This window comes from Panthera onca, chromosome D4, assembly GCF_046562875.1.
Source record: "Panthera onca isolate mPanOnc1 chromosome D4, mPanOnc1 haplotype 2, whole genome shotgun sequence".
NCBI classification, from domain to species: Eukaryota; Metazoa; Chordata; class Mammalia; order Carnivora; family Felidae; genus Panthera; species Panthera onca.
Window position 1 is genome coordinate 57,548,118 of NC_138351.1, and position 19,282 is coordinate 57,567,399.

General features: G+C 47.6%; 2 protein-coding genes across 4 annotated transcripts; both read right to left on the reverse strand.

The window, feature by feature from the left end:
* Positions 1-2,562: 2,562 nt before the first annotated feature.
* Positions 2,563-11,963, reverse strand: PIGO (phosphatidylinositol glycan anchor biosynthesis class O). Of its 3 annotated transcripts, none has more exons than XM_060609395.3 (11): positions 11,912-11,963; positions 10,624-11,163; positions 9,855-9,998; positions 9,545-9,668; positions 9,066-9,225; positions 8,680-8,859; positions 6,892-8,419; positions 6,076-6,282; positions 5,644-5,858; positions 4,961-5,031; positions 2,563-4,808 (listed from the first exon to the last, which is right to left on the reverse strand). In XM_060609395.3, the coding sequence occupies exons 2-11, from the start codon at positions 11,159-11,161 to the stop codon at positions 4,679-4,681; spliced, it is 3,297 nt and encodes a 1,098-aa protein (XP_060465378.1). In that variant the 5' UTR covers positions 11,162-11,163; positions 11,912-11,963; the 3' UTR covers positions 2,563-4,678. The 3 variants fall into 3 exon arrangements, with proteins under 3 accessions (XP_060465378.1, XP_060465377.1, XP_060465376.1); XM_060609394.3 differs by having other exon boundaries at positions 11,700-11,948; XM_060609393.3 differs by having other exon boundaries at positions 10,624-11,948.
* A 3,715-nt stretch (positions 11,964-15,678) lies between these two features.
* STOML2 (stomatin like 2) lies at positions 15,679-18,992 on the reverse strand. Its single transcript, XM_060609409.2, has 10 exons — positions 18,860-18,992; positions 18,482-18,619; positions 17,929-18,028; positions 17,732-17,790; positions 17,539-17,640; positions 17,254-17,388; positions 16,956-17,100; positions 16,758-16,837; positions 16,381-16,509; positions 15,679-15,959 (listed from the first exon to the last, which is right to left on the reverse strand). Exons 1-10 carry the CDS (start codon positions 18,902-18,904, stop codon positions 15,822-15,824), a joined length of 1,071 nt encoding a protein of 356 aa, XP_060465392.1. The 5' UTR covers positions 18,905-18,992; the 3' UTR covers positions 15,679-15,821.
* Between the last annotated feature and the right edge of the window lie 290 nt (positions 18,993-19,282).

Below are 19,282 nucleotides of genomic sequence, written 5' to 3' on the forward strand. Positions count from 1 at the left end.
TCCACAATACATAACTCTCAAAGCTCAAAAATAAAAATAATTTAAACCATTTTAAGACAGAAAAATATGAATAGACATTTTACCAAAAAAAAAAAAAAATACATGAATGGCTAAGCAGCACGTAAAAAGATGATCAACATCATTAGCTATCAAGGAAATGCAAATTAAAATCCTGAGACACCATTATACACGTACACTCATAGTTACAATAATAAAACACAGGGGCACTCAGGTCATGATCTCACGGTTCGTGGGTTCGAGTCCTGCATCTGGCTCTGTGCTGACAGCTCAGAGCCTGGAGCTGGCTTCGGATTCTGTGTGTCTCTCTCTGCCCTTCTCCCGCTCACACTCTATCTCTCTCAAAAATAAAATAAACTATTACCAAAATAAAATAAAACAAAACAAAAAAACAAAAACAAAAACAGAGAATACCAAAAGTGCCTGGCTGGCAGAGTCAGTACAGCATGCAACTCTTGATCTCAAGGTCTTAGTTCCAGCCCCACATTGGGTGTGGAACCTACTTAAAAAACAAAACAAAACGAAACACCACCACCAAAACAAAACAAAACAGATAATACCAAATGTTGGTGAGGATGTGGAGAAACTAAAACCTTCATACTTAGTGGGAATATAAAACATTATAGATACCTTAGAAAACAGTTTGGCAATTTCTAAAAAAGTAAATCATACAGCAATTCCACTCCAAGGAATCCTCTCAAGAAAGAAAAACAAGGGCTCCTGGGTGGCTCAGTCAGTTAAGCATCTGACTTTGGCTCAGGTCATGATCTCACTGTTTGTGAGTTCGAGTCCTGCATCTGGTAAGCTTGAGCCCCAGTTCGGGTTAGCCCAATTTCTTTCTTTCTTTCTTTCTTTCTTTCTTTCTTTCTTTCTTTCTTTCTTTCTTTCTTTCTTTCTCTCTCTCTCTCTCTCTCTCTCTCTCTCTCTCTCTCTCCCCCCCTCCCTCTCTCTCTCTCTCTCTCTCTGCCCCTGCTCACTTGCGCCCTCTATCTCTCAAAAAACAAAAAAACCCAACAACTTATGTCTACACCAAGACTGGTATGCAAATACTCAAAGCAGCTACAAAAATATTCATAATAGCTAAATAAAACTAAAAACAATCCAAATGTCCATTGGCTGATCATAGCCATACAACGGAATATGACTCAGCAATAAAAAGGGGCAAAAACTGATACATGCATCAACATGGATGAACCTCAAAAATATTCTAAGTCAAAGAAACCAGACCAAAAGACCACATATTTGATGATTCCATTTGTATGAAATGTCCATAAAAGGCAAATTTAGAAAAACTAAAACATATCATTGGCCTAGGGTGAATTTGGGAATTCATTGTAAAGAAAGTATAGGGACTTTGTGAGAGTGATAAAAATTTCTATAACTGAATCGTGGCACTAGATAAGATTTTTTACATTTGAAGCCAAAAAGCACAAGCAACAAAAGAAAAATAGGATGAATTGGACTTCATCGAAATTTAAAAAGTTTGTGCCTCAAAGAATGCTATCAAGAAAATGAAATGCCTGGGGTGGCTGCCTCACTTGGTAGAGCATATAACTCTTGATCTCAGGGTCATGAGTTCAAGCCCCACCTTGGGTGTGGTGCCTGCTTTTTAAAAAAAAAAAGACAATCCACAAAAGGATAAATATTTGCAGATCATATATCTGACAAGGGATTTCTATCTAGAATATATAAACAACGTTATAACTCAAAAGTAAAAATAAGACCCAATTAATAAACAGAGAAAGGTCCTGAATGGACAGTTCTCCAATAAGCATAAGAAAAATGCTCAATATCACTAGTCATCAAGGACATGCAAACCAAAAACACAATTTTTCCGTTTCACACCTGATAGGATGGTTAAATAATAAATAGTTAATAGTAAGTAAAGGCATGAATGTGAAGAAATTGGTACCCTCATACACACTAGTAATGGGAATATTAAATGGTGCAGTGGCCTTGGAAAACAAACTGGCAGTTCTTCAAAACATTAAACACGGATTTACAATAGGACCTAGCAATTCCACAATATACCACTAGGTATAAGTGAAAAAGAAATGAAAACTTATGTCCAAACAAAACTTGTATATGGATGGTCATAGCAGCATTATTCATAATAACCAAAAGGTGCAAAGAACCCAAATGTCCATCAATGGATGAATGAATAAACAAAATTGATATATCCATACAATGGAACATCATTTGGCCATAAGAAAGAAATGAAATACTCATATGTACTGCAACGTGGATGAACCTTGAAAACATTAGGCTGAGTAAAAGCCAGAAAAGGCCACATACTATAACATTCCATTTATATGAAATGTCCAAAATAGGCGAATATAGTCAGAAGGCAGATTAGTGGTTGCCTCGGGTTAGGGATGGATGTAGGGAGGTTTGGAGGGTAATAGGAAAGAGTATGGAGTTTCTTTTTGGGGTGATGAAAACATTCTAAAATTAACTGTGATGATGGTTGCACAATTCTGTGAATATACAATTATTGAATTGTGCACTATTTTTTTTTTTTTTTTTTTGAGAGAGAGAGAGAGAGAGAGAGAGAGAGAGGGTGCGTGGTGGAAAGGCAGAGGGAGAGGGAGAGAATGAATCTTAGGCAAACTCCATGCCCGGCGCTGAGCCCAACACTGGGCTCGATCTCACAACTGTGAGATCATGACCTGAGCCGAAATTGAGTCAGATGCTTAACTGACCGAGCCATCCAGGCACCCAAAATTGTGCACTTTAAATGGCTGGATTTTATGGTAAATTGTACCTCAATAAAGCTCTCTAAAACAAAACAAAACAAAAAAGTTGGGCGCCTGGGTGGTTCAGTTAGTTAAGCATCCAACTCTCAATTTTGGCTCAGGTCATGATCCCAGGGTGATGGGATAGAGCCCTGCAAAGAGCTCAGAGCTGAACATGGATCCTGCTTAATATTCTCTCTCCCTCTCCCTCTGCCCCTCCCCAGTTCACACATACACTCTCTCTCAGAACAAAACAAAACAACACAACAAACAATAAGTTAGTGTGTAATGGGGTCTTTGATGTCAAGTGAGAAGCAGAAATGAGATTTTTTTTTTTCTTGAGAGAGAGAGAGAGCGCACAAGCAGGGGAGAAGGGCAGAGGGGGAAGAGAATGTTAAGCAGGGGTGCTCATGGGGCTCGATACCACAACCCTGGGATCATGACCTGAGCAGAAATCAAGAGTCAGATGTTCAACTAAGCCACTCAGGTGCCCCAAGAATTTTTAACAGACCTTTCTCTAAAAGGATCTTGTAGTTAGATCAGAAGAGGAAATAGCCAATGGTACTAAGAAAAGATTTTCCTTAGGCTCCAGGGAAGGAGGCTCTCTGCAAAAAAGGAACGGGATTGGGGGGAACCTGACTAAGACAAGATGAGGGACTAGGCTCTGAAATCCTTCCCATGGGTGCTAGGGATGGGAAAGGGTCTTTTCTTCTCACAGAGGCATTGTCTGCTTATTAAATGATGCTTGGGAATAGTGTCCCCCAGATTAAGGAAAGGGAAGGGATCTTTTTCTAATTCATCTTACAGTTTTAGCTGGGGCCTAACTTCTCTTACATTATTAAATCTATTCCTGCCAGGGTTACCAATGTCCTATCCTCTAACTGCCTGAAACAGTATGAACTTATCTTTGTTTGATCTCTGTAGCATTAGAGACTATTAGCCACAATAACTCCAACTCTTCCTTTAGCTGCCACAGTGGTGAATGCCTTTACTTCACCATCACTTGTCCTGGGCATTATCAAACATCAAATCCCAGTCCTGACCCTTCTCCTCAGGGTCTTCCCCTCCCCCTCCTTTGATGGACATTTCCATGAGAATTTGCCACCAGTACTTCAATCTTACATAGTAGTGAGGTGGATGAAGAACATAAGAGACATGCATTAAATTTATATAGTTTTGGCTCCAAGTCAGGAATAATCAATAGGACAAGATGGAATGCTATGTAAGATGGGCAATTAGGTCTGATAAATGGCAGCAAAGGTTGGAAAACTAGGGTGGCCTCCTGGCCTCCACAGAAGCAAAGGGCAAAGGGTGTTCTAGCGCGAAAGAACACAACAGAGGAGGGAATGCAACACTGTTTGGGGCTTTAGACAGTGGGTTTGTGTACTCCATGTTGCCTGTGCTTTTCAGCCATCTCTGCTATTAGCAGAAGAATTTAATAAAACATGTTACATGAAAAAAAAAAAAAAGCCGGTGGGATAACAGGAGTGATTTGGGAAGAAGTAGAAGTGAATTCAGACAACTCCAACCACTTCCCAAAAGTTTTCAGGTGTAGCCAGGTCTGCACAAGATGGCTGATGCCATCTGTGCCTCATAGGAGGGGAGAGTGACCCTCTTCCTAGTCCCTGTAGGACAGTGGGGACTCCCCCACCTCTCAGACACACATATTTACATTATTATTTTATTCTACTTTGGAGACCACCCTCCAGTCCCTTAGATGCATTCAAAGCAGCAGTTAGGGACCATGCCCCACTATGATTTTGAATTATAAAATAACGAAGTCCCAGATGTCAGTAGCTCCTGGCTGCATGGTGGTAAGAAGTGTGGCTAAGCCTCTCTTGCAGATGATCCAGCACCTGTATAGGCCAGGCGAGATTGTTCTTCAGCTCTCCCTGTGGCCACAAAGCCAGCACTTGCAGCCTAGGCTACCTCTGTTGGGCCAGAACTAGCTGCCTGAACCAGGAGCTCACAGCACCATCCACTCGCATCACCAAAGCTATGCCCAGGAAAAGTCCCACGCTGCTCACAATGAAGCCCACAGCCTCAAAAATGAACCTGCAAAGAAATGTGGAGAATTCTCAGGGGACACTGAAAGTAGATCTGGAGGCCTTTTCCCTGATGAGACAAAACCTGCCCGCCCTGATGTTCATTCTTTCATCCAAGCTTACCCACCCCAATGCCAATACTTTTCAAGCAAATCCACTCACTTGGGAGCAAACACCTTCCAGACCATGAGATGCCTGCGGAGGATGGAGGCTGCCAAGGCACAGGCCAGAATCTAAGAAAGGATACGAAAGGTCAAGTTATTTGGGAAGGGGAGAAGAAGCAGGTCAAAGGGAGAAGTGCTATAGGCCCCTATGAAGAATGGGAGGAGTAGGAAACTAGCACATGTCAGTGAAAAAAAAACCCTAGATGAGGAATTGGGAGACCTAATTCTTTTCCTGGCCTCACCATGACTCACTGTGTGACCTTGAGCAAGCACTATCCATCTGTGCTTATACTCAGGCTCTGCCTTCCAGGGTGGAGGAAAATGTCAGAGTCACACCTTCTGCCTCTGAAGGGAAAGAAGATCCATGACCACAGCCTGGGAAAGAATCCTGGCCATCACCTCAGTTTTTCCAGTCTGTCCACTAATGGAGGAATCCCCAAATGCAACCAGCAGAGTCCAGATCTAGCTTGTAGAGAGGAAACAATCCATGACTAGGATTAAGGAGACTCAGGTCTAAGTCTCAATATAACCACTTGAGGCCACTGGCCTTGGGCAACTATTTTTCTTAACTGTACTTCAGTCAAGGCTGTCTCCTAGGGTTTTGGTAAAGTATGAAAAAAAGAATGTGATGTACACGCATGAGAAAAGGTCACTAACCCTGTGATCTCTCCCTGTACCTACCTGAATACCAAGGACAAAGAAGTACTTGAGGCCCAGCTGCAGCAGTGCTGCATTGAAGTGATGAGGCGCATCCCGGAGCCGCATCTCCATCAGTGGCTCCTCCTCCTCCTCAGGCTTGACTCTGGATTCAGTTTCATTCCCTAGGGGCTGCCACTTCTTCCGGGGTCCTTGACTCTCACATAGGAAGGGCCAGAGCAGAAGCAATGGGCAACCTACTGCCTCAGAGGAAGGCAGGACTAGAATCAATGGAGGACCCAGGGACCAGGCCACCCTGGCCCCCAACCACCCTAGTTGACTGAGGCTCCAATTACCATTGGCCAAGGGGTGCCAAAGATCCAACAAAATCACATCTCCCCACTCAAATCCAGGACTTTCTTTTCTTTCCACAAATTCAGAGTAAATAAGGGAAGCAAGAGAGGAATGAGGAGTTACCTGCAAAGAGGAGATGGGAGGCAAAGGTGTTGGCTCCCACCAGCAGAGCAGGCAGCCAGGTGGAGGAACCATGACCCTCTGGGAATCCCACGAAGGCTGCGTGCCAATGAATGGCTGGAAAGACAGGCTGGTGGCCCGTGGAGTAGAACGTCTGTGTGGCCATGAGGGCCCAGGCAGAAACTGCCTGCCATGGCACAGTAAAAGGACCTGGGGGAAGAGATATACCTTTTCACAGTCACATCCCATTCTCTAATCCATAGCCTACTGCCTCATGATCATATACTCCTACTACTTCAGTGCTATACACACACACACACACACAGACACACACACTTGCACATGCCAATCATCCAACCTCTTTACATTCAACACTCTGTTATTCTAATTCCCTCTGTGGCACTAAGTCCCCGTTACTCTAAATCTGAACATTTCAACTATGATCTATCTCTTTCTCTCTCTCATATATGCACAGCTCACTGTTGACATCACATACTCATAATTCACCACTCCCATCACTGGAAAATCAGGAAATGCACTCATGAAGATGCAGCATTTCCATAAGAAATGAGTCTTGGGAAAAAAAAAAAAAAAGAAATGAGTCTTGGAGTACTCCTGTCTGTCTCCTCCATGAACCTTGCTGGCCTTGAGAGCCAGTGGGAGGGATCAATTAGCTTGGCTACAGCAGATAAGAGGACATCTGGAGAACCCTCCCAACCGTGTGAAGAATCTGAGGAGCAACACCTCCCTGAAAACAAGAGGGGCCGAAGTCACATCACTACTGTCCTTGGATGAACCAGGGCTGAGAAATGTATTTACCAGGGGTGGTGATGGATATCCCAGCAGCAAGCAGATGCAGGAGAAGGAAGCTCTGCAGAAACAGAAGCAGGAACACAAGGCTAATGCGTTCTGCATGCAAAAGCAGAAGTGGGAAGGCCAAAAGGGTGAGAGCTGTGACCATAGCAGCTGAGTAGACACTCCCCAACTGATAAGCTGCCACAGTCAAGGGGCCCTGGGATTTGGTCCTCTCTAGACGGCCCCGGAACTCCTCCTGCATATGTCGGTAGATTTGAGGAACCACATAATCCAGGTCAGCGCGAGAAGTTGGGGGGCCTGAGAAGGGAGTGAGGACAGTCCTGGTCCTTGGAGCACCTGTTGTAGCCTTCACTAGCACTGTCACAGGCCTCCAGAGCAGCAGCATGAGCCCTGAAGCAGCCAATCCTGCCACAGCCCTGGGCAGCACAACTGATGCTCCAGCAACCAGGGCCCGGAGACGTGGGGGTGCTTCATCTGCTCCTGATGCCAATGCCCAGTAAGCGGCAGTGCCTAGTACCATTAAGGGCAGCCCCCAGCGCACAAAGAGCACAGAGGGCTCAGGGCTCTTGAGGTTACTATAGCGGCGAAGCCACAGGCGCACAGCAACTAACAGGGCTACCAAAGCCCCCACACAAGCTCCATACCACAAATTCTTGGCTCGACCACCCACCATGGATGCCAAGGGACTCAGCCAGGGAGAGGAATGGCAAGCAGGTGTCTCTTCAGGGCACCGATGAAAAAGTCCAGCTAGCCTTATACATAAAAGCAACCCAACTCCAAGTCCCAGGGCATGTGTGCCATTGTGCCGTGGCGGGCCTGTTGAGGCCGAAAGGCAAAAGCGGGGTATTGTGAGAAGCTTAGGTGGCAGCAGCTTGCCCTCCCAGTGAAGTTGGGCAACCAGGAGCAAGATGAATGAGCCCAAAAGGAAGGGGGTGGCCCTGGCCTCAGCTACAACAAAACTGTCAGAGAAGAAAGCAGCAAAACGAATGAGCAGGAATAACAGAACAGGCCCAGGGATGGGCAGTAGGGCTGCCGGGGGCCTCTTGGACCCCCAGCCAGCCCACGCTTTCCACAAAAAAGGCAGGAGTGAGCCCACTGCAGCCATGGCCCCTAGGACCACTGGATCCGGCTTCAGTCCGGTAGCTGTCAGGAGTCCAGCACACACTATGGCACCAGCCAGACCATAGGCCATGGGTGTTAGGAGGAGGGGGCAGAAGTAGAAGCCCGGGGATGTTACCCACTGGGATACCAGCAAGCAAAGAAAACAGGCAGCAGCCATGAGAGCAGCACCCCCTGCCATGCGAACCAAAGAGAAACGAGCCCAAGACTCAATGCACATGGCCCGAACTCCCCGCAGGAACTGCTGCAGCTCAGTAATCACAGTCTGTAGTGCTGCCTCAGCCCCCTGGGGGCTTTGCAGAAGCCGCTGGTAGTCAGCAGAGGCCTTGGAGAAGAGGTTCTGCAGTCGATGAAGCTCCTTAATTTGAAGGTCCTGAGCAGCAGCTGAGTAGGTGTGAAGAAATCGGGATACCTGGCAAAAATGGTCAGAGGCCAAGGGAACACATCAAAGACATAAACCGGGACAGAGGCAAGGGTTAGTGTTACCAAAGCAGGTATCTGGAAAACAGGGACCCAAACTCTGTCCAAGACAGGGGGGAAGTGAGGGATAATGAAGGAGGACATGGCTATGGACAGTGGGATTAAAAATGAACAAAGGACAATGAAGTGATCATTATGCTTCTCCCATGCCCACCCTAGCTCTATCACCTGGAAACCCAACCCATCACCTACCTGCTGGGCATTGAGATGAAGAGCTGAGGCTTGGGCCAGAGCAGAGGAGTGAGGCTGGGGGTCTTCAACCACTGAGAACAGCTCAACCATTACCTCCCCGATGTTCCCAAATGGAATGGGCAGGCCCAGCAGCAGGGCCAGCGTAGGTACAAGGTTGATTTGAGGAACTATCTCCGGCTCCTAAAGGAAAAGGAGAGGGGCCAATGGGTTCACCACAAAGCTGAGATCGGGATTTCGAATGGAAGACAGGGACCTAGGTAGGAAATGGATGGGGAATGCCCAGGGTAAAGAATTTGGGGATCTAAAGTGGAGGGATCCACAAGAATGCTGTGATCTTGATGAGGATGAATACCAGGAGATCCGACAAAGCACACCCCAGACCTCACCTGTGGTAGGGCACTGGGAAAGAGAGCTGTGGGACTGTACAGAAAAAGTGCAGCTGAGATCTCCAGCTCACTATCCCCTCCGTGGTCCCCAGTCATGGTCATTCCATGGTCCCCAATCACCACCAGCAGTGTGTCATTCTCCAGACGATCCACAAGTCCCCTGAAGGCCAAGAAATATGTCAGGGGGTAGGAATGGATGAAGATTTTCCTTGGAGACCCATTTACCCCCAGCCATAACTTCCAACAGGAGGGCTTAGACATTTGGCAAAGAGATACCTCTTCATTCACAACCCTACTGCCCAAAGCCACATGCTGAGTCACTCAAGATGAATGAGGCTCCTAGCTTCAAAAGAAAGGCCTAGAAAAGACAGAATTCAGCAAGGAAAGAGGCTCCAAGATAAAGACTTTTTCTCTTGGGCCAATATATCCTGAGATTCTCAGACACAAACCCACTCCCCCAGCCAATAACCCACACTCACTGGATCACCTGGTCCATTTGGCTAAGTTTCTTGGCCATTTCAGGGTGGTGAGGGCCATGCTTGTGGCCACAGTGATCCACACCCAGGAAGTGAGCAATCAGCATATCCCATTCACTACTGTCCACTGTGAAAGGAAGAACACTGAGCACAGGGGACTAAGGCCACTCCTCAACCCCAGCCAGCTTTTGACAATCTATCAAGGGACGTAAGCCCAGGCCACTGCACCCATGGGAGGGTCAGAATTTGTGACCTGAAGCAACCCTCCCCAGCTCCTAATCTTAGTCAGACCTGCCTCTGGCCCAATGCTCACTGGTTGGGTAGAGGTGTTCCAGGATGCCATTGTCCACTGTGTGCAGGTCTCTCACATTGAAAGATGGGAAGAAGAAAGCTTGAGAGAAAACTCCAGGAAAAAGATCTTTCCAGGTATCATCTCCCATGAAGACCACACGCCTTCCTGCAGGGACATGAGAGTGGGTCACAGCCTGAGCAGGAGTCAAGGCAGGGGTAAAAAGAAGACGGGGACCTTTAAAGACTCGTCAGAAATCTCAACCATGCACTCGAAGGGACAGCAATTTCATCCAACAACTCTTTATCTTTCAAGGCCTAAGATTTTCTGCCAAGAAGCTTTCCCTGTTAACCATACTTTCCCCAATAACAAGACTTTTCACTTCTTGTTTCTACAAAAGGCTCTGCTAATTCCCAATTCTTGGCTATCTTTGCTGATCTGTCTTTCCTGGATATATGTTACATTTTCCAAATCAGTGAGTGGACAGGGCATGGACTGACTCTGCTTTCTCACTTGTGAGAATAACAGGATTCACATCTTCTCCTCATCTCTCCACTGCCCCTTACTGAGAGCTCCCCCTAAATAAAACCAACATTCCATGCAGACTAGAAACTCCAGAAGGACAAAGCCCAGACCCCTACTTGCTGCATGCAGGGCCCTGGTCTCTTTCTCTTCCCCTGTCCTCCCACAGCATAGTCTAGCAAGCAGCTGGACACCCAAAGTTCTGGTTCTCTGACTTCTAAAGACACAATCTGCTAAGGTACTCTTGGACTCTAAAGAGGCCCAAACTAACCTGCACTGGCAAGCTGCTTAATGAGATTGTCTTCCACTATGGCATAGCTGGCAAAGTTACTGCCAGCATCAATAAAGGTAGGCAGTGAGCCAGTGGTGAGGGCCTTGAGGCGCTGCATGGTGGTGGTGGGGGGATCAGCCTTAGACTGGTAGAGCCTGGCATGGTGGGGCTGAATCTCCAGGATCCTCTGCAAATAGTCCAGTTTACCCAGGAAGGGCAGAGAGACAGGAGGTTCCCCAGGCCCATGTGAGTGCTGGGGCTGGGCAAAGTCAAATCGCAGAGCATCTATTAGCACCAACACAAGCCGAGAGAATCGAGAAGGCATCCAGCAGGCCCCGGGTTTCCCTTGGCTTCCCCATGGCAGGGACCCAGGGCCTGGGGGCTCTTGGCAGCTGCTATGGTTGGTGAGCTCCAAACGGGTGAGCAGGAAACCACTGGTGAAGAGGGCAATGCCAGCGTAGAAGAGGAAGCCGACCCAGGCCAGGAAGAGCAGCACTGAGATCTTCTGCATCCTGCTGGTAGCGGGCAGGGAGTTCATCACTGTGGGGTAAAGAACCAATGGATATTCTGGTCCCTCAATACAAAGCCAAGCTAGAATCACTTCCTCTTGGAAGCCTTCCAGAAGATAAACAGCCCCATAGCCAACCCAATGCAATGTTCCTCTCCACCAGTTACACCGGTGTTTCTGAAGGTGAGGTCCGCAGATTACGGGCATCAACCTGGAGCAGCCGTTTAAAATGCTGATTTCCAGGCCCCACCCCAGATCTACTGAATCGGGATCTTTCGGGGTGGAGCATAGGGATTTGCACATGTACTCCAGGAGATTCTAATGATGAAAAGCACAGTCCACGAGGGAAACTTATTTCAAGTGGTACACTGCTCTCTGACAGCTCATTTCTCCGCCTCTCTCCTTGCCAATCTCAACACCCTTGGGGTGCCCAGGGCTCGCAGCGCAGGGGAACCTGGGCCGGAATGACGGCGCCGCCTGGTGGAGACCAAGAGGACCAAGGGGAGGAGTCACGCTCCGCTTCTGGAAGGCCAGGATCGCCAGGAGACCAACCAGAGTCACGACCTACCCCGCGCAGCAAAGCAGAGTCGCGGGGTCTACGGCCGGTGGGCCTCGCCGGGACCCACACGTCAGAACAGCTCTGCCTCCTCTGGTGGCTACCTGGCCATCTCCTGGGCACCCTGGCTCCGGTACTTAGCCGGCTGCGAGCTGCGGGGGATGGTTTGATTCGGGAAAAGGGATTGAGGAGTAGGGAATAGGTTCTCGGAGACCCTGGCTCACCTTGAAAGGCGCCCGGAAGCGCAGAGGCTACGCCTGCGCACTGGTGGTACCATAGACAGACGCGGGCCGGACAGAGCGGCCCACAGGGGCCCCATCGCCATCTGCTGGCGCCTCCGAGGAGGTTCCTAAAGGAACGCAGGTCTGTAGTTTAGGGGAATTAGGGGCAAGGAACAAAGCTACAACTCAGTGAACCACTGGTCATTCTTGGTTAAGGTTAAGAGCTGGCCTTTTGGAATCAAACTTAGCTTGAATCCTAGCTCTGCCACTCACTGGCATTATTGGGCATTACCTCATCTGTAAAATAGGGATAAATAATATTTATTTTCTACTTGCTTAGCTGACACCGATAGGTTTTATTATTCCTCTTCTTCATGTCTTTCACTGGATCTTCCAACTCAATAATCCAAAAGATAATCCAATTTAAAAATGAGCAAAGGTAGGGGCATCTGGCTGGCTCAGTTGGTAGAGCATGCAACTCTTCATCTTGGGGTCATGAGTTCAAGCCCCACGTTGGGCATAGAGCCTACTTTAAAAAAATAAAAATAAGGGGTGCCTGGGTGGCTCAGTCAGTTGAGCATCTGACTCTTGGTTTTGGCTGGGGTCCTGGTCTACTGGTTCATGGGATCTAGTCCTGCATTGAGCTCTGTGCTGGCAGTGCAGAGCCTGCTTGGGATTGTCTCTCTGCCCCTCCCCTATTCTCTCCCCCCCCCCCCCAAATAAATGAATAAACATTTTAAAAAGTAAGTAAGTAAATAAAAATAAAATTTTAAAATGGGAAAAGGATAGGGGTGCCTGGGTGGCTCAGTTGGTTAAGTGTCCAACTCTTGATCTCAGCTTAGTTCTCGATCTCAGGGTTCTGAGTTCAAACTCTGTGTTGGGCTCCACATGTATCCTACTTAAAGAAAAAAAATGGATCTGAATAGACATTTCTCCAAAGAAAATACACAATGACCAATTAGCACAGAAAAAGATGCTCAACATCACTAGCCATCAGGGAAATACTAGAGATACCACTTCAAACCCCACTAGGATGGCTGTAATAGAAAAGACAAATCACAAGAATTAGGTGTGGAGAAATTTGAACACTGCCCTTGGGATTGTAAAATGGTGCTTTGGAAAACAGTCTGGCAATTCTTCAAAAGGTTAAACATAGAGTTACCATATGCCCCAGCAATTCCACTCATAGATGTATACCAAAGAGAAATGAAACACATATGTTCACACAAAAACTTGCACATGACAGCTCATAGCAACAAAACAACCCAAATGGCCTTCACTGATGAAAAGATAAACAAAATATGGTATATGTGCACAATTGAATATTGTTCAGCCATAAGAAGGAATGAAGTACTGCTACATGCTATTACATGGATGAACCTTAAAAATATTGAGTGAAAGAAGACAATCACAAAATAGCATTTTATATGACTCCATTTACATGAATATGTAAAGCTAAAGGGACAGGAAGTTAGTGGGTTCCTAGGGCTAGGGAGGAGAGAGGAATGACTGCTAATGGGTATAGGGTTTTGGTGGTCGGAAAGAAATGGAGGAGAGATGATGAAAATGTTCTAAAATTGTGATGGTTGCACAACTCTAAATATACTACAAATGATTGAATTTACACTTTAAATGGGTTAATTGTAGTGTATGTGAATTACATCTCAGTAGATGTACTACTGTAAACAAAACAAAAACCCTCTGCACTGGTTTCACATTTCATGGTAAAGCCCAAGTTCTTGTGGTAGTCCTACATAGCGGCAGTAGAAGTCTATACACCAGCTCCCTCTCTGATGCATCTCGCTGCCACCTCTTTGCTTCCTTAACTCTGCTCCATCCATTGTAGCTCCTTTGCTCTTCCAGTTATAAGGCAGGCAAGCTCTGCCTCAAAGCCACTACATTTAGGATCTCCAGTCAGCTCTATTCCCAGGTGGCCAAATGGGCCTTCCCCTCCTTTCCATATCTAAGCTCAAATATAACATCCAGAGGCTTCCTGGAACCCTCTAATGTTACAGATTACAGCCACTTCACCAAATTCCTCACATTCCTTCCTTTCTTTAATTTCTTTCATAGCACAACTCACCAGCATGTGAAATACTAAACATCTTATTAATGGTTTGTCTCTTCCAAATAGGACTTAAACTCATTGAGGGGCACCTGGCTGGCTCAGTCGGTACAGCATGTGATTCTTGATCTCACAATTGCAAGTTCAAGCCCCATGTTAGGTGTAGAAATTACTTAAAAATGAAATCTTTAAAAATAAATTTTAAAATCTTAAAGGAAAAAACTTAAGCTCATTGAGAACAGGGAATTGTTTCTCATTACTATATCCTTAGTGCCTGGCATGTATTTGAGGTTCAACAGCCATCAAATGATACACAAATTCTAATTCAGACATATGTTGAAAAATGTCATCGCTCCACCTCCATCCCAATGGCTCCTTACTTCAGTTCAGGCCTCATCACCCTCCAGGATGGAGGTCGCCTTCTTACTGTCCTTCAGCCTCTCACCTCTCCTTCAAATACCCTGTCCACATTGCAACAGGACAGCTGTATCTAAAACACTAATATGACTACCCAAATCTTCCTAAGTCTTCATGGGAGGGCAGAAAAAACCCTTCATGGACCCCTCCCTATCCTAAAGCTAAAGTCCAAACTCTTCAGTACTCTATCTCCCTATGACTGGCTCTTGCCATACAGTCACACCCCTAACATCCCACCCACCCTTCAGTCTCAGCAAACATCTCTGAATGTTCCAACTTCTCTGGAATCATGGGCCTTTGCAGATTCTAGTACCAAACCCTAGCCTGGTGAATGTGTTAATTTTTCTAGCCTGAGCTCAGTGGCAGGGTTGGCAACCTTGCTGCCCACAAGCTGGCATGCTTCTCCCTGCAGGATCCCTCAACCAGAATTTTCTTCCATCTTAGCACTCAGCACTTTGTATCTCTGTGTCTTCCCTGCCAACCTGATATTCTGTGAAAGCAGGAACCACTAGGTCTAAACTGCTTGTCTAGCACTGAGCTTGACACACGGTAGACATCATGTTTTTGAATGAATGAGTGTTCACAGTCCCTGGGAAACCTTTAAACACTGAGCAGTACTATCCGCCAGAATAGCTTTCTTTCCCATAAAAAATCCCCCCAGGGGTGCCCAACTGGGTCAGTCGGTAAAGCAGGCTACTTTTGATCTCGCGGTTCTGAGTTCAAGTCCCACATTAGGTGTAGAGCTTACTTTAAAAAAAAAAAAAAATCCCCACAGGGGCACCCAGGTGGCTCAGTCGGTTAAGAGTCCAACTTCAGCTCAGGTCATAATCTCATGGTTCATGAGTTCGAGCCCCATGGCAGGCTCTATGCTGACAGCTAAGAGCCTGGAACCTGCTTCAGATTCTGTGTCTCCGTCTCTCTCTGCCTCTCCTCCGCTCACACTTGGTGTGTATTTCTCTCAAAAATAAATAAAACATTAAATAATAATAATAATAAATTTAAATAAATAAATAAATAAATAATCCCCACAAATACCCGCTCAAATTTATATCCCCATAGTTAGCAAGAAGGGGGACTACACTCCCTGATAGTTCAATAGACACATGGGTTAATCCTCCACCCTATCCCAAAGCTTCTCCTGAAGACAGAAAGGATGACTTACATGAAGTTTACTCTTAGTCATGGAGGAATCAGCTCCCCAGACCTGAGAGAACTGGAGGATGGAAGTGGACATCCAAGGAAAACACTGGTGACTTTCCCAACTTCATTCCCCAATCAAAGAGGACAGTTTCTGGTTTGCCAGTGGCAAGTTTATTACATGATTAAAGTTCAAATAAAAAAATAATAACAAAATCTTGGCAGGGAAGCTAGAGCCAGAGTATGGGAATGCTGTTTCCCTGTCCCCAGCCTCCCTGGCCAAGCCCAGCTCCATTAACTCAGCTTGACTCGATCAAATTCCTCATCAAGACTTGCATCTGTGCCCTGGACATCTCTGCTGCTCCCACTGGAGACTGAATCCTGGGCCCCGGGCACTGGGGCTTTGGTGAGGGCCCCATACACACCCATGGCCTAAAAAAAGGGACAGAGAGAGCCATGAGGACACATGGCAGAGGGCATAGCCCAACCCACCAATAGCTAAAAAGAAAGTGGGGCTGGGGCCAATAAACTTATTTTTCCTTTCTATCTCTCTTGCAAGACTCAAGCTGTAGAGTCGATTCTAGGAATCGTAAAAACTATCAGAGCAGGGTTACCCTCAGAATATTGGTACAGATATATCTGCCCCCAAAAAAAGATGTCTCAAGAGCTCCCCTATCTCCAGGGGTGAGGGAGGTGTCTCATTCTTAGAAACTTATTCTCTACAGAGACTAACAGAAGGTCTAGGGCTCAGGCTACTCTGAAGGCCTCTATGGTGTCTAAGTTGTGATGGTGGTGACAGGGGTCTCAGTTTCTGGCATTGGTGTCCTGTGCTAGGTCCTCAGGGTACTCTAACCTGAGCCACCATACTGGTGACATCGCCAGGGTTGGAGGGCAGCAGGATAGTGTTGGAGTCCTTGGCCAGTTTGGAGAACGCACTGACATACTGCTCAGCCACAGTCAGCGAGGCTGCTGCATCTCCATTCTGTGGCCACAGAAAAAATCAAAGATCACAGTCTTGGAGAAGGAGATGGGTGGGTAGGTGGAGGGGAGGGGAGTAAAGAGTAGTCACGTTCCTGGAAAGAGAATCAGATCACAATACAGATCACAATACAAAAGATCATGTAATCTGGCTCAGCGGAACCCACAAAGGCAGGAACTTCTCCCAAGAGTAGATGAGAAAACCTCTTCCAGTGTCAATTCTTGTCTCCCACCCCACCCAGGGCCTCTCACATGTTGTGTCAGAGCTGCAGCCAGGATCCGAATAGCTTCAGCCTTAGCCTTGGCCTTGGCCAGAACTGCACTGGCCTCTCCTGGAAGAAAAGAGATAGAGCTTTACTCATGAAGTCAGGGTACCTCAAAGCTCCTGTCCCAGTACCAACCCTCAAAAACCCAAGCCCTCTCCTCCCTCAGCCTCTACCCTCTGCAGACCTGCTGCCTGATTTATTTGTTCAGCCTTTTCTGCCTCGGAGGCCAGGATCTGTGCCTGCTTCTTCCCCTCTGCCACGTTGATGGCTGACTCTCGGGTCCCCTCAGACTCTAGAACTGTGGCCCGTTTCCGCCTCTCTGCCTCCACCTAGAAACCCCCAATGACCCCCATCAACAAAAACCCAGAGTAAATTCTTACACAGACCTGCAATTGTACCCATCATGACAGGGAAGGGAGTCCAAGTCCCCATGAGACTGGAGCATCCTGAAGTCCTCTTCCCCGCCCCTCCCTGGCCCCCACCTGCATCTGCATGGACTCTTTCACCCGGGGTGGCACGTGGATATCCTTGATCTCATAACGGAGGCAGCGAATGCCCCAGCAATCAGCAGCCTGATTGATGGCATCCACAATGCTAGCATTCAGGGACTCCCGCTCCTGGAGAAAGAGAGGTATAAATTCCATGGCTTCAACACACTCATCAGGGATCTAAGCTGAGAAGTGCCACTGACTGATCTTGACTCCCACAAAGGATGGAGAGTGTGAGGGAAGCATCTTCAAACAGTAACTCTGGCTCAGACCCCTTACCCGGAAGACTTTGTCCAGAGAGAGTTTGCCAAGCTCTGATCTCATGGTCGTCTGAGCTAGCTGTGTGACAGCATACTCAGGGTCCTCCACACCATAGCTTGCCTGAAAAGGGCATGGAAAGTGTAAGAAGCTCGAATGCAGGATTTTAGTGGGAAAAGCAACTTAGGAGCTGAATAAACCAAGGAGAAGATACCTTGTATGGGTCCATGATACGTAGATAAAGGACTCCATCGATTTGCAGAGTTACATTGTCTACAGGTACAGGAGCAGGAGAGAAAAGGAGGAAAATCAGGCCTCCAATTTCCGCTCAGCTCTTTCTCATGAGCTCTGCATCTCCTGCAACTACATCCTAACGGTCTCAGGGCACCCGTGTCACCCTGCACCCCTCACCAAGAGTCACAGCCGACTGCTCAGGCACGTTGATGACAATTTCCTTGAGACTCTGCACGTATCGGATCCGGTCTAACACAGGGATGAGGATGTTCAAGCCCTGGGAAGAGGAGTCATGGGTCCTCAGAAGGATGGGGGTTGTAGGGTTGAGATCCAAGCTAGGCCTGGAGTGGGTATGGAATGAACATATGGAACATTCCAAGTAAAGCAGAAAGCTGGGCGTGTCAATAGTAGGGAAGTCCAAAAAGATGGGAATACAAGGCGGGACATCTGAACAAAGGGGACAATCAAGAGAATGGGAGCCAGCAGAGTAGCAGACAACAGGAGCTGAGGGGGTAGATAGGGGAGATACCCAAGAATGGGGCTTGTGTAATGCTAGAGCAACACCCAAAGGTGGTAACATGGGTTCAGCAGCCTGGGCCCTGCCAGGTCTGGCCAGGGGAGCTGAAAGCCAAAAGTGGGCGCAGGCTCCAATGAGATCCCACCCCATCCGCCCATATCGTGAGGGAATTCGGCATCAGGGTGGCCCTGAGTGGGCAGAAGAGGTTCTCACAGGCTCCAGGATCCGGTGGAATCGGCCCATTCGCTCTACCACCCAGGCCTCTTGCTGCGGCACAAACAGTACCACGGTGTTTCGGGGCAATCCAGAGGAGGCGCGACGCGGAGCACGGCCAGAAGCCTGCACGGAGCCCTATCGAGAAGACGAGGATTAGCAGAGACCCCAGCCGGCGGGCCACATCGCCCTTCTCGGCGCCTGTCCAGAGAGCATCTCCTTAAACCGCGACCCTAAAGGGTCCTCGGAGAGGAACTCACGTGGGTACTGTGACCTCTGACCCTAGTTCTCTCCCCAAACTTAGAATCCTTCTCCTTCCCAGGTAAGGATCCAGGTGATCTCTGGCAGGACCCTTGGAGAACGTTCCCTCGCACTCACCCTCAGCAAAAGGGCCCCAGTGCCCCGCGCAGCGCGCGCCAGCATTTCCCACGAACACAGGACCTCCGGAACCAACGAGACGGTGAGCAGAGAGGTCACTCTAGAAAACCGGACCTGAGCCTTTCCTCCTGTATTTCCACTCCCCCAGACGTACTTCCGGCCGTCTCCGTTCTCCCGCCCCCCCCACCCCAACTTCAGCCAATCAGCTTTACTTGAACAGAAGCGTGTATCAAGTTGTTCCCTGGGATTTGTAGACCAGCTAGAGAAGGCACAAGGCTGAAACTTGTTCTGGTTCTCTTTGATCAAGCTCAAGATCCTGGACATGGTGACCATGGAGTCTATTTTCCGCGTGCAAGTGTCCCAGAAACACCTCCCACCAAGTTCTTTACCTCCACCCGAGACTCAGTTTACCCTTCTGAGCGT